Source organism: Drosophila gunungcola, chromosome 3R (assembly GCF_025200985.1).
Source record: "Drosophila gunungcola strain Sukarami chromosome 3R, Dgunungcola_SK_2, whole genome shotgun sequence".
Classification (NCBI taxonomy): Eukaryota; Metazoa; Arthropoda; class Insecta; order Diptera; family Drosophilidae; genus Drosophila; species Drosophila gunungcola.
In genome coordinates, this window is record NC_069139.1 from 3,254,507 (window position 1) to 3,269,112 (window position 14,606).

At 43.9% G+C, this 14,606-nt stretch overlaps 2 protein-coding genes across 2 annotated transcripts in view; one reads left to right on the top strand and one right to left on the bottom strand.

The window, feature by feature from the left end:
- The first annotated feature begins 84 nt into the window (after window positions 1-84).
- On the top strand, window positions 85-1,279 carry LOC128252127 (uncharacterized). Its single transcript, XM_052979616.1, has 3 exons — window positions 85-341; window positions 436-678; window positions 754-1,279. The coding sequence occupies exons 1-3, from the start codon at window positions 270-272 to the stop codon at window positions 1,087-1,089; spliced, it is 651 nt and encodes a 216-aa protein (XP_052835576.1). The 5' UTR covers window positions 85-269; the 3' UTR covers window positions 1,090-1,279.
- A 735-nt stretch (window positions 1,280-2,014) lies between these two features.
- Window positions 2,015-14,606, bottom strand: part of LOC128266124 (dynein axonemal heavy chain 10) — a 40,727-nt gene continuing 28,135 nt past the window's right edge. The window contains exons 33-47 of the mRNA XM_053002408.1: window positions 13,648-14,298; window positions 13,449-13,591; window positions 12,518-12,882; window positions 9,918-12,223; window positions 8,816-8,887; window positions 7,699-8,164; window positions 7,090-7,232; window positions 6,481-6,811; window positions 6,290-6,421; window positions 4,375-4,586; window positions 3,895-4,035; window positions 3,633-3,737; window positions 2,959-3,060; window positions 2,634-2,780; window positions 2,015-2,290 (exon numbers count right to left, since the gene is read on the bottom strand). Coding sequence (XP_052858368.1) covers window positions 2,141-2,290; window positions 2,634-2,780; window positions 2,959-3,060; window positions 3,633-3,737; window positions 3,895-4,035; window positions 4,375-4,586; window positions 6,290-6,421; window positions 6,481-6,811; window positions 7,090-7,232; window positions 7,699-8,164; window positions 8,816-8,887; window positions 9,918-12,223; window positions 12,518-12,882; window positions 13,449-13,591; window positions 13,648-14,298 — 5,466 coding nt within the window. The 3' untranslated portion in view covers window positions 2,015-2,140. The remainder of the gene's footprint in view (window positions 2,291-2,633; window positions 2,781-2,958; window positions 3,061-3,632; window positions 3,738-3,894; window positions 4,036-4,374; window positions 4,587-6,289; window positions 6,422-6,480; window positions 6,812-7,089; window positions 7,233-7,698; window positions 8,165-8,815; window positions 8,888-9,917; window positions 12,224-12,517; window positions 12,883-13,448; window positions 13,592-13,647; window positions 14,299-14,606) is intronic.

Sequence of the window (14,606 nt, forward strand, 5' to 3'; positions counted from 1 at the left end):
ACGAATTTGAACCACATTTGGTTACAATATCTGGCAACGCTGTTGGGAAAAGGGGTTTTATTGATTTTTCCCCAGCTTTTCCGCCACCAGCTGTTTTCCGGAGCCTGCGCTCTAGACACTGGGGTTGATTGGAGTTTTGGGAGTCGTACACAGAGGAAGACAATAAAAAAAATTTGTTTGTATTGCCATCGCGTGCAATTGTAGAAGTTTTTTTTTTGTAGAGATATTTAAAAGAGTTAAACAGAGTCCAGCAGTTTTTAACACATAATATGGAGGACAGCGGCATCGACAGCGAGGACAGGCAATCTAACATATACGAGGATGGGGCAGCGGGACTGCTGGTAAGTGTGTTTGATGTGCATCAACAACAACAGCTGAGGTGGAGGCTCCAGAGTACAATGCAATTTTCCATGGGTATAACGTCACTGCACACAGAAAACGGCCAGCGGAGCCCCCAAACATATGTCGGATCTGGAGTTTGAGGTGGCTTTCAGGGGTGCCGGCAAGGTGTATGCCCCCACGACCATAGAAATCGATGAGGCGGAGCTGCAGCAGGCGGCCAGTGCCTCCGGCGGTCGAGGCCACGAGCCACCCAACACCTGCCGCATACTGCAGCGCAAACTGGAGCTGAAGGTCGAGCGAGCCCGCCGGAATTACACTCAGTTTCAGGAGGAGCAGGTGGGGTTCTACTTTACTTTATTTCCCCAGTAAATCAGTGGTATATAACAGCCATGCCATTCCTTAATACACCAGGCCACCAAGACGCAATCGTCAACGCTGATTCCAATCAATCGACTTCCCATACCGGGCGAACCCGAACACAAGCCCCTCGTGGACTACAAATCCGAGAGCAGCGATGAGGCCGAGGAGATCTCCTTCTTTCCGGCCCAAATGAAGCGGTCCCAGAAGCGCCGCCAGCAGAACCACGAACTGACTGACACCTTCAGCATACAGGAGATGACCATTGACTCGGATCTGGAGTCGGATGACAGTGCTGGCACCCAGAATCTCGAGCTACTGCTGCCCTCCATGAAGAGCACCATTTTGGACAAGTTCAAGGGGTGCTTCGGCTGCTGGCGGCGCAGGTAATGCCAGGCGGAGGAGCGAAGGCATATCAGCGGACGAAGACGATTCAGGCACAAATCACCACGTTATTGACAGGCACTAGCAACCTACGTACTTAATTATAAACTCCATTGCCACTACAGAGCTGTAAACATAGATTTATTTGGCTTAGTAAAATCCATTCGACAAATATAAATCAAAACGAAAAGCGAGACGACGTCCTTTTAATACAAGTTTTAAGGGAAACGGCGTTGAAGTAAAAATCGCTCACCATGGTTTTGTTGCCCAACAAATAGTTCGTTTACGCCATTCATTTAATTTATGATATTCTGTCGATATGCTATCACTATTCTAGAGCTTTCCAGTTCGTTATTACAATATTTTACAAAATAATTGGGACTCGAAGAGTGATTTTTGGTATTTGATCCTAGCGGGAAGTGTTACACCTATCAGTTTTTATATGCTTTATACACCAAAATATTTTGAAGAATGTTAAAGCAATCAGATGTAAATTGATGAAATGTCTGTAGTTTGGTGTTTATTTCTTTACGTAAATTTAAACATTTTGCAATCTGGTATAACCTTCTTGCCAGTTATATGGTAAAGAAAAATATTTTATTTGTACAAATTAAAATAAAATGTGTTCACTCACCCGTTGCTTGATAATTTGGTTTAATTTGTATTTGACCCATGTTGATATTATTATGTAGCTCTTCTTCATCTTGTTTTTTTCTTTTAAATTTCACTTTTAAAACAAAGGAAAAAATAAAGTGTAATGAATATAAAGGCATTAAATCACAGTAATTCAAAATAAATAAATGGTCATGTTTTAAATTCATTTAAAGTAAGTTAGATAAGACCTAGGTATTTAGGGTATTTTAATTTTAGATTGATATACTTTCTTTGCAATTAAATTCTGCATTTAAATGAAATGTCATGTAAATTATACTTTCTTTTATTTACAGTCAAGATGTAAACATTAAATTACATGGAAGTACTGGAATATGTTACAAACAATTCGACTACGAAAAATGAATACGAAATAAAGTTCAGTCTGGTTATATATAAAGTCTTTTTAGGTATCTGTATTAAGAGTCAGACAGACGCCCTGCAAAATCCAGTGACTCAGATCCTCGGAAGTAGCCAAATTAGCCTCAAAAACCAGGCCAACGCCCATAGCATTTCTCCGCAGTGATGTGGTATAAACAGGTGCCAGGTAGGTATTCTATGTGCAAAGAAATTTAAATATTAGATAGGGTCAAAAACATTTTGGAAAGCCCTTGCTTTAAAGCTTCCGGCATTTAAACTCGGAAACAATTAGCACAACAGATGCCCCATTAGTTGGCTGGAAGGTTCTACGGAAGCTGCTGGTAATTTAGTGCGATGCATTTAAACAAATATCAACGTGGCCACGCCCCCCTCGTCGTTTGCCGCCCCCCCCCCCGGCATATGTAGATACAAGAGCACATTAGTACTTGTCACTGCCAGACGGCAGCTATCCTGGCTAGCCCTCCTGACCAGCTCTACACCATTCCACATTCCAGGAAGTCCCCGAAACCCATACAAACCTGCAGCTTGAGACGATGCGCCTCGATGGGCTCCACGGCGAGAATGGCCAGCTCTTCGACCAGGATTTTGGGATGGGAACGCGCCAGCTGATTAGCGGCCAAGTCAAAGCGCCCGCCCTCGATGTACAGACCGTGCACCAGGCAGCCCTGCAAAAAGTTGAGCGATTAAAATGCAAACAGAATTCCTAATTACGAAATTAGTGCCAGCCCCTGAACCAGGATGGAGTTGGGTCATCGTTTTGCATTTAGAAAGGCTGGGGGGTTGGGGATTCGGGACTCGGGATTCGGGTCTCTCTCCTCTCATTCCCCACGTTCCCTTACTCACCGTCACGGGACGCTCCTCCACATCATCGGGGTCCGCAAACTTGGTTACGTAGGTGAAAAGCGTTGAGCGATCCAGCGGCCAGGCGTTGCGGCGACAGGCAATCTGCAAGGATGGGAAGTTACACTCGGAACAATTGGCGTTGCTATTATCTAGAATTAAATTTTTTTTATATGTGCATTTATTTGTATTATTTATTTATTTGCATTTGCTATTGCCTATTTTATTAGTTTGAAAACTTTTAAGCAAGTCAATTGTAACGTTTTCAAGTCGGTTTTTAATGACACTTTACATTAACAGTAATGTTACTTACTTTTAATATTCTTTGTATTATTATTGATTGAAAACTATTTATTTAAAAAGCCTAACAAGTAAGGTAGGCGTATTTATACCATAAACTTTTGTTGGAAAGGTACAATTTTAAAAGCTTTACCTTTTTGCAACAATATTTTGCATATAAATAAGTAAATAATTACTTTAATCAACCATTAAATTGAATGCCTAATAAAAAAAGAAAAACTTTTCATTATCGCCCTCTCAACAAAATCAAAATTACTTTCTCAAGTACACGTTCTCGAATTGAAAACTTTTCTTGAATTCAATATTTTTAGCAATGTAATTTGTTTTGCGAAGTGTGTGATTGCCCCACCAGCAAATGGGTGACGGTGCGGACTCACCTGCACCAGGGCCGTGAGATAGCTCTGCGGTATATGCAGTCCCGACAGCCACATGACCAGGGGCTCGCCAGAGAGCGTCCAGTATTTGTATTGCACGGCCCGGAGCTGGACAAACGTTGGATGGAAAGCCTGATTAGTGGACACGAACTCACCTTGATTGATTTTGCGCTGAGCTGATTAATGAGCAGCGAGCAGAGAAAGGATTCGCTACTACCAGGAGTAGGAGGAGGAGTAGTAGAAGTAGTTGTACTAGACGACTCACCCGCAAATGCTCCAGCCAGCTGGCCAACTGTTTGCATGTCGCCGGCGCCAACTTGCTCCACGCGGCTGGCAGGAGGCCATTGAACAGCGAGTTGGCAATGTTGTCCAGCACATTGTCCATGCCGATTTCGCCGGCGATGGCCTGCGGAGAGTATGCAATTAAATTAAAAGGCACAATGGCAATCGTACATGTGTGGGCGTGGCCGTGGGCATCATGAGAGTGCAGCACAACCAAGACAAAGCCCCCAGTTCATTTGCATTTGTAAATTTATTTTGGCAACAAAATGCAGCCGCCTTGGAGAACTCCTCCATCGCCCACATTCAAATTTGGACATCGTTTGCTTGGTCGCCAGCCAAGTTGGCAAATGCATAAACAAATGCGAAATGCAAAACAAGGCTGAAGGATTTATGTGCGGACTCTATTGACAGCCCATATACGAGCGTAAATCCCCAATGCAATATACTATATATATTGGGTTACCTTGCGGAGCAGCTCCAGCGTCTTCTTGATCCGCACGACCAGCAGATTAAAGCGGTCCAGCTCCTGGAGGAGAACCACCCCAGTGGGTGACAGGCTCATCTGGATCTGTTTGCGAATGCGCCATGTCTCGAAGGCGGGAGGTAGTTTCTTCAGTATCCCAGCTGCCACCGAGTCGATGAAGTCATCGCGGCTGATTCCTCCAGTTCCCTCACCTGGATGCACCCAAAAAACAAAAAATACCGAAAAGGAGGAGCATGAGTTGGGACTGTGGTTGTGGCAGGTGTCAGGACAAAGGCAAGGAAAATGCCGCAGTAATATATGCACAGCCTGTGGTTTTTCCACTTGCCTTTCTTTTTTCGTAATCTCACTCCCTTTATTTCTGTTGATTTTATTAATTTTCCCCTTTATCTGGCACCCTAAATAGAATCTTTCGGTCCCTGCTATATTTTTTGTTAAAGTGCCAATTAGCAAATACTAAAGCTCATGAATATGCAAATTATCGGCATTTTTCAGAGAGCTACCCGATGAGATGGCGAGCATGTTGGTGATAGGGAGGCATGAACAATTTTTTTTTTTACAATTTTTATCTATTAGCCAACTATAGAAATGATCAAAGTAATGTACGGTTAATCCTTTTCATGCAATGTATATGCTGGGAAAAAAAAATCATTGGCATAAAACTAATTAAACATTTTTAATTTGGTTTAAATGCCATTTTGTTTTTAAATCTCTAGTTACTTAAAACTTAAGAATTCGCGATAATTATGTGTAGGTATTTTCAATTGGGCGTTAAATAATTTAAGTTAATTTCAAATGTACAATTTCGTTGACAGTAAGAGTAACATTCCTATTTAAATTCATTGGTAGTATTTTAAATATTTCCTGCAGCTGCATTTTTTTACCGATCGTATCTTGGTGCACATCTCCATGAATTGAAATAAAACGGTTAAACTCGATTTTTAATCAGTGGAAATATTTTCTCTTATTATTTTTATTTACACTAAATGGGCGAAATGGGGGATGGGTTTTTTTTGTTTACGCTGAATACTTTACCAGGATTGACTTCGGTTGGTGTCCACTTGGTCACTTCGTGTGTGCGAATGTATTTAAAAAAGTATTCCAAATTGTATATACAATTATTTACAAGGCCACACATATATAAATATGCATGATTGTGATTGGGTGGGTAGGTGGGAGGGTGGATAGGTGTGCATAGTGTTGGGAGTTGGGGGCGTGGCATGGAAAGTGCACTCTGATGGCGGTTTTAACACGTTTAAGCCCGTAACGCAAAATTATCGACTTTTGTGTGAAGTTTTCACAATTTTTTGGTACTTCTGATGGCGGTAGATGCGGTGAGGTTTGAACTCGATTCGCTGCGATTTGCGGCAATGCGATGAAAGTGACTGAATTGAATGCCGATGGGAATGCGTACGTGTATGTGTAATATACGTAATTTGCCCTCCAATCTGACCCGACCCATGTGGGCCACGTTGTGCGGTTCTATTTTAATTTTTAATGTGTGCATTGCTGTTGTGCGCCGGCAATAATGGCGCATGCAATAAAGTTAATTGCAAAACCGCAACTAATTAATTAAATTAAATTAAAAATTCAACATGCCAAAAATATACAACATTGCATAGCCGAGTCACGAGTATGGGAATGAAAATCAACAAGATAAAATGTAATAAACGGCTGACAATTGGCACACGTTGCATGCAAATTGAACCATTTACCAGGCCGCCGCTCGCCATATCTATATTACATTATTATCATTACGTTTTTTTTTTTCAGATCTCGATTTCGATTCCGTTTCGAATTATCAACGGTTAGCCGGTGAACGAACGTGTGATAACCAGGGTGAAATGTGGTATATCTCTGGAGCAGATTGGCGGTTTAAAGTTGGATGGCCACTTACCAGTCTGCGGCTGCAGCTCAATCAAACTGTTCCAAATGTTGCGGGCCGCCATTGTGTAATAACCGATTTCCGCGTTCGGATGCAAACCAAATACATCCGGCTTGTTGACCAGCGGCAGTTTGTCGATGTGCGCTGTGTTATCAATGCACATTACATATGTAAATAGCCAGGGGCAACTACATACTACCCACCTATATAGTCCTCCTTCAGTATGGTGTCCTCTTCGGGCAGGCAGTAGTCCACATTTTCGTCCTCGTAAAAGTGAAACACTTTGAACTCATCGAACAGGAAGTCGCCCATATACTCGTTCATGTAGCAGTTGGTGATGCGCCGGTCGAAGTCATCGATGACCCGTCCCCCATACATCACCTCCCCAATAAGGTACTTCAAACTGTTCCACGGTATCTTCCCAGTGCCGCAGCGCGTTAGATATGTCCGCAGGATCTCGGTGCACACCTCGAAATCGGTGTCGTTGAAATCGTACGCTATATTCCAGCCCAATTTGTCGTACTTGCGACGCTCCTGCGGATGGGTAAAAGTAAAAGGGTACACAAATTAATCGAAGTGCCTCCAACTGGACGATCAATATCAATTTGCTGCAACTGCTGTTGCTGCTGCTACTTTTGCTACTGCTACTTTTGCTACTGCTGCTCCATCAATTGTGCAACTCTGGGCTCTGAAAAGCTTTCAGCTGCTAGAAATTAAGAGATTAATAAATAAACAACTCCACACACACTCGACCAGCTGGGCTCCCACTGTAAATAGCGATATCTATGGCTTACTGACGATGGTTAACTTACTTGGACGACGGCGTGGAAGAAGGCCAGCACATAGACCAGCGGTCGGAAGGCCACATGGGAGCAGCTCTCGAGGCGCTCCTGCCGCACTTTGAAGTACGTGGAGCGCAGATTCAACTTCAGGCCATTGGGTGGCTCGGTGACCACTGCAGAAGAAATATTACAATTTGTCAGCATACTCAGTTAAATATATTTATATATATATTTTTAGGAGTTCCTCCTGACCAATAACTAATGCACACAGTCCCATTTTAGTTTAAAAATCAAATTTGAATTTAGTAAAATTACTAAATTGACAAAAAAAGGGACAAATGTTTTAAAACTAGTGCATCGATCGAAATGTAGAACATTTTTTCTGTAAAAACCTAATGAGTTAACTGGATTTTTTTTCTGTTCCTAAAAGTTAGAATGTTTTATTTTAAAATAAAAAAATAATTGATTTTATCGGAAAACTTGTTTGCCTTCTTTACATGATTTAAGTGAACTTTAAACGTATTATGCATATAATATACACATAATACATACAAAGCAATATACATTTATGAAGATTTTTTCGTTTGTTTTGTTCAAATTGTTTGCATAGTGCAGTGAAGTAATTGCAAGCGGACTCACCCTTAAGAGACTTCTGAAGTATACCAATGGGGAAAGTGGGCGTTGGATCTGTGGTTAACCACAATCTGAAGTCCGGATGCGGATTCTCGATGCGGTCCAGATACTTTTCCAGCTCTCGAACGAATCTGATGAGCAGGTGTCCATTCTGTAGCATCAGCCACATGCCCTGTTTCACAGCTCCATCCAGCAAACGTAGGGCGGCCTTTTCCTGACCCTGTCCCAGCGAAATGTGACAGAAATTGGACATGCCAACAATGGTGTCTGCCAGTTTGATCAGATCGTTTGTGGGATCCGAACCGGCACTCAGAATAAAACAGACGGGAATCGTGCTGGAAGTCTGCTCGAAAATGGCCGTAAAGCTCACCACCGGCGGCATAATGTAGAACTCATCCATCGTTTCGACAATATATTGATTTATGCTTCGGAAGATGCGATCCACGCGGAAGCAGCGAAGGAACATTAATTTCTGTGGGCTTAAGACATTTTAATACCATGCAAAATGACAATGAGCCGTCGACAGCTCATCATCCGTCCTCCGTAGTTGGCCAGTAGCTGCTCCATTGTTGCTATTGCCTTTGGCTGTGCGGTTTCCAGCACAACTCAAGTGCAAATTGGGCTCGCTTCGCTTGGCGCTGGTTTCAAGTGCGACTGCGGGCGCAAATTGCCGCTCATCTAATGGTTTGGAAAATTGATAAAATATGGTAATGCACACAGGCAGTGGCACTGAGAAACATCCATATATAGAGATACTGCCAGCATGCTGGCTGACAAAAACAGGCTGCTAATAACTTGAGAGGAAAATGTGCGCCAAAGTTGCAGGACGTAGCAAAAGTCGAGTAAAACTAAACGCCCCCATTTTGGGTGGAATATGGGGTATGCGGCATGGGTTTGTGCCTGGCTTGTACATAATAATCCACTAGAAGCGAGCATAAAGTACGAAATCCAATAACGCTCAATGGCAAACGGGCCAAAACCAACAGGCTACAGCAACAGCAACGGCAATGGCAATGGCAATGGTGGAGGAGCATCTGAAGCTTGAGTTGGAGGAGCAGCTCCTGGCCAGGACCACTCGAAGCTGAGAGCATGCAAAGCGAGTGGGTGAATACTATATACTTGCCTGGAATGCATTGCATTTGATGTTGTAGTCGCCCGGACATGCCACCTCCTCAGGATTCTCCAAGTCGAACCACTGAGCAAAGGCAGGGCAACAGGACACAGGACGAAGGATTAAGGACCAGTATCCAGCATCCAGAATCCAGAGCACACAGTTAATGGGTATTCGGATGACGATGGTGATGGCGATAAGTGCAGGCAAAATGAGCGTCGGCAACGGAACGGAAGTCAGTGAATGCCACATGCCAGTCAGAATCAGAATCAGCAGCAGAAGCAGAACCAGAACCAGAACCAGAAGCAGTTTCGTTCCCATCGACCATCCAGAGTCCAAGTTGTTGGTTTTTGGGTTGTTTGGTTGTTGGTGGGTTGATGGGTTGGTGGTTGTTTATTATTGTTGTTGTGCATTTTATAGCACCGTCCACAGAGCAGCAGTAGCAGCAATTTGATAACGGCATCGCAGTTGACGTTGACGTTGAAGATGATGCACCCAAGCAAGCAAGCGGGAAAATCGGAAAAGAAAATACAAAAAAAAAATTATAAAATATGGAAAACATGAACATTTAACAACGTATACGGTTGAACCCCCAACGAGGTTCACAAAACTGTGCTTTTCTGGGTTATTAAATAACATTTAAAGCGAGGATTAAGACTTAAGCTATTCTTAGCTGTTACATCTTAGCTATAAGCTCTTAGTAATTTCTTCTATTTGAAACATCAAACTTAAATTAAAATCGGAAAAGAAAATTTAATAGCATTTACAAAGATGAACATTTTACAACCTATGAGGTTGAACATCAACTTACCTAGCACATAAACATAATTTTTTGAGAATTAGTACTAACCCTTAATCAAAGGTTTAATAAATCAAAAAATTAAACATTTAAATAGCAAACAGCACAACCATTTTTGCTTTTCAAAATTGCAATAATTGCAATATTCTTTCTGTGAAAGAATAAAAAACATACTTCTATTGAAAAAAAAACTTAATGGGTTAGGAAATAAAAAAAAAAAACATGGAAACATAATTGTGAGTAAGTACTAAACCGTGAAACAATTAAAGGTTTGATGACATTAAAAACTACTATGAAATACCATTTTGAACTTACCTCCTTCCACTCGGTCAGGTAGCGACCAAAGTGGTCTGGCAGGGTGCCAAAAGTGTCCGGGAAGTCGAAGGACAACTTGAGCACATCCTCCCAGCTCTTCTCGCTGAGCCACTTGCAGGGATTGGAGCGTTCGCTCTTGGTCAGCGCGATGCTGCCCTTGATGAAGAAGTCCAGCTCCGATTGCAGCAAAATGCCATCCCGCTGGGCCAGTTTGGTGGCGATTTGGAAGGAGAAGAGCAGCTTGTGCCGCTCAAAGATGCCCGTGCAGCCGTAGCAGTAGACATTCTCAGTAAGGGTCTTAATAATGTTATTTAGCCGCTTGTTGAGACTGGCATCGGGAACAGCTTTGCGTAGGGAGTAGACAAAGACGTCCAAATAGGCAGCCAATGCATACTGGTACATGCTATTCACGGTGGCCATGTCCGAGAGGGCAAAGAAGAGTACCGCTCCGCGTTTGGCCGCCGGTCGGTAGCCATTTCTTAGCACTTCAATATCAGCCGCTGTGTCCGCTGCCAGTTTCAGTTGCTCCATGACCACGCCCGCCTTGGTTTTGGTATTCTCAAGCGTCTCAATGAGTTCCACATTGTCCAACATGTTGCCCGTCGAGGTGGACAGCTCGCGGAGCAGTGAATCCTCCAGCTGCTGCAACAGCTGCTTATTCTCACTGGTCTGTTCAATCAGGGACTCGCGCTGAGCCTCCAAATCCGGTCGCTCCGTGCCCACCACCACGCTCAGCAACTGATCCTCCAGACCCGTTTGCGTCACCGTGTAGTTAATAACCAAGGCCTTGGCGTACACAGCCGGATCGAACTTGGGATTGGAGAACTTGGTTGTCAGGTAGACGCGAAAGCCGGGATCCCAGTCCACCTCCTTGTCGCCCAGCATGACAAATTTCCGCCCACCCTGGATCCGAATGTTCTTCTGGAGGATGTCATCGATGACCGGATCTATATAGTCATCCACATCCTCGAAGAGCACAGGCACACCATACATAATGGCCATCTCCAGTTGCTTGAGGAAATCAAAGTCGCTGAAGGACAGCACTTTGAGGTTGTTGCGGAACTCCCTTTTGCGGATCCATTGCAAAGCCTGCAGCTGGGGATCGATGCACAGGGGAAAGCGAGAGGCACGCATGGTGAGAATGCCGTTCTGAATGGACAACTCATCGGGCGGCAGACCCTCGTTGCTCCACTGCGAGATCTCCACATCGGTGGTCAGGTAGCCATCGATCTTGAAGGGCAGCTGAATGGGTATGCCCATGGCCACAATGTCCTCCAGCCAGTCGTCAAAGACCATTGCCTTGCGGAACTCCCAGGTAAAGGCACCCGTGTAGGCCAAAAACGAGGCACTGATGAGGCAAACGCCCACGCTGTCGATCAACTGCTGGCCCAGACTGGCCATCTCCTTGCTCCAGCGGATCAGCTCGGAGGTCAAGCCACTGATCAGCTTGTCGGAGGCGATCAGACGCCGCTCCGCCTGTTGCATCATTTCGGTGAGGGCCCGCATCTGCTTCATCGACGTGGCATAGTTCTCGTTCAACTGGTTCAGCTTCTCCTCCAGCTTTTGGATTTCGGAGTTCAAGTGACTGAGCAGCTTGATCTGCACATCCTGCTCTTCCACCAGAAAGTCCAGGCGTTCCTTCTTGGGCTTGACCTCCTTGTACACATCGAAGAAGCCCAACACGGCTCGCACGAATCTAAGCAGACCCGCCCCGGCCACCGATATTTTGGCCATGTCATCCAGGTTGCCAGTCTTCATGTGCTGCCGGCACTGGGTTATCTGCTTTTGGGTCAACGCCTCACAGTCCATCTCCATCAAGCTCTTCAGGAAGTTCACATCGCTCATCATGCCCTTGGCACTCTTCCAGTTGATCTCCTTGTAGCCCTTCAAAATGGCCACACATTCGCAGACCACCTGCACGGCGGCAGGGGGCGTGGCAAAGGATCGGATCTCGGTGATCTGTGCCTTTTCCAGTTGGGACAGCGCCAATCGGGCCTCCTCCAGGGCAGGCATTGCCTCCGCCAGGATCTCCTCGGCCTCGTCCTTTTCGATGGCGATCTGTTTGCCCTTGATCTCCACCTCAACGGACTTTTCCGATGCCTCGGCTTTTTTCACATTGGCCTTTTGGGTGGACGATTCAATGGTGACCAGCATGGCCTCACACTCCTCCGAGGCCACAGCCACGTTTTTCTTCTGCTCCGTGACAATAATCCGGAGTTCGTCGATTTGCACGGATGCCTCCTCGATCTTTTTGATGCCCTCGCCGAGACGCGAACGTTGCTGGGTGATAAACTTGGCCTTCTCCTCTGCAAAAGGTTTAAATTAATATACAATTTAAAACTGATTATTGTTGTGTAGAAGGCAACTTTTATGAATGCTTTTATTGAAATATAGTATGCATTGGTCAACTTGGTATGACCAAGTTTTAATCTAATTATTATAGCCTGAGTTCTTCTACAGATGTTGGCATTAGTTAGAAATGGTGAAGGTTCTAGTTTATAACAGGAAGATAATGTTTCAAGGAGGTCTTTGAGTTGATTTCTTAAAAATTGTTTTAGATCGTGGGTAATATCTTTAATCTTATTACTTATTTTACATACCCAATAATCCCCTATATGTGTTTATATAATCCAGATAGTGTTTCGGCGTAACGAAGTTGTTTCGCCTTAGTTTGGCCAAATAGTCCTTCGAGTATTGTTGTATGGTCGTATGGACATGAACCACATGCTCGACGATGGCTTCTCGATGAGCGGCCGGAATCAGGCGGTGCTCGGTCAGGAAGAGCTTGGCCACCGCATACAACGCCTGTCGGGGCCACGGGAACACCCAGTCGATGTAGGTGCTGCCGATGAGTCCCGGGAAGTTGCGGCACCGATTGCGCAGTGCATCACCAGCCGGAGACATACACAGGACCACATGCAGGTTTTCAGCACAGGTGCGCAGGAAGTAGCCCCAAACTGCATCTCTGTGGGAGAGAAAATGGCGAAATGGTTCAACTGTATTGCAAGACAAATAATCGTTTATCTTGAATATTTTAACATTTTTTTTAAGTTCCTTAAAATTTAAAATTTTGATCCGAAAAAAATTGATAAGATAAACAAATTACGTTGCATAGAAGACTGTGACAACTGGAAATGATATTTTATATCGGTGATTAAAATAAATTAATTTTTACAGGTTATTTAATATATAAGCAAGTAGCTGTTCATGGTGAGATTTTTTTTCAATAAACAATTTTTTGTTTTAAAGTGAAAATGAAACACGTTGCATATTTTTAAAAGACTTTATATAGTGTTATTTTTTAAAGTCTAATGACAATTTTCGTTTCGTATGATTCAGTTCACCATTACTTGGCGGATCTTTTTTTAACATAATTATTTTAGGTTTTTTAACAAAACAATTACTAAAACGTATTTAACATATATATTTTTGAATTACTATATTGATTACCTAAAACAATTTTAGTATTTTTTATTAAACTAATTCTGGAAAATATCATTTTTTTCCCAGCATCTTTCACTTTCCACTTACTTGGAGGCAGAAACTCCATCCTCTTCTGCAAACTTGCGAACTTGGTTGACAATACCATCCTTATCTTCGTCGGGGAAGAGGGCTGGCACTTGACCCACCGTCAGGATGTTGTTGATCAACTCCAGGAAACCCTCTTCTGCTACCTGTAAGCTAACTGATTAAAGTTTGAGTTCTTATAAATACAACAAGGATACCCCACCTGTGCTCCCGTGAACAAGAAGACAACTTTCTTTCGCTTCACACCCGCTATGGTGTAGAGAGCCTTGAGGTCCTCGCGAAAGGCGGCCTCATTGTAGCCACGTGAGATGGTGATCTCGAAGACATCGCACTCGGCGGCGAAGGAGGCCAGGCGGGTGATGCACTTCTTGCCACTGCCGCCGACTCCAATGAGCAGCACATGACCGCGATTCATGCGCAACGTGCGATGGACGCGGGTCAGATGCTCCAGGCAGTCCTCGAACAGGACCAAAGTCATCTTCTGCTTTCGCTCGCAGTACTCTTCCAGGATCTCGGTGAACAGGGAGTAAACGGAGTTGTAGTCCAGCAGATCCTCGTACAGACGAGCCTCCGATTCGTTGGTGAAGTTGCGGAAGTCGCCGAAGAGCAGTGGATCCCGCAGCACGTAGTCCTTCAGCGAGAGTATCACCTGGGGCGCCTCCTCACCCTCCTCCTCCTCCTCGCCCTCCTCCTCTCCGCCGTCGAAGTCCGCCTTGGATGGCTCGTAGAGAAGGCGGGCCCGAGCCTCTGCCTCCGCGGCCTCTGCATCAATGAACCCATGTTCCTCCTCGAAGGATGGCGGAAAACGATCGCCCACTTCCACGGCCAGATTACGACGTACATTTGCAATGTCCTATAATTTGGGAATACAGTAAGTGAGTAATAAGGTTTTTATTTCAGCACAATATATTTTTAATGTGTCGCTTGATTTGCCATTTTTAATTATTTTTAATTATTATACTAAATGACATTTGCTAATTTAAAGATGATATTTTTTAATGTGTAATTTTATTTGACAAATATTTTGCTATAATTACTACATTGATAATGTCGGAGTATCAGGAGTATCTTTTATAAGGACGTTAAAATTTATAAAAGGGCCAACTTTACTTTAATTGAAATGTAATTGTTATACAATTGTCTCATAAAGAAATCTCAATT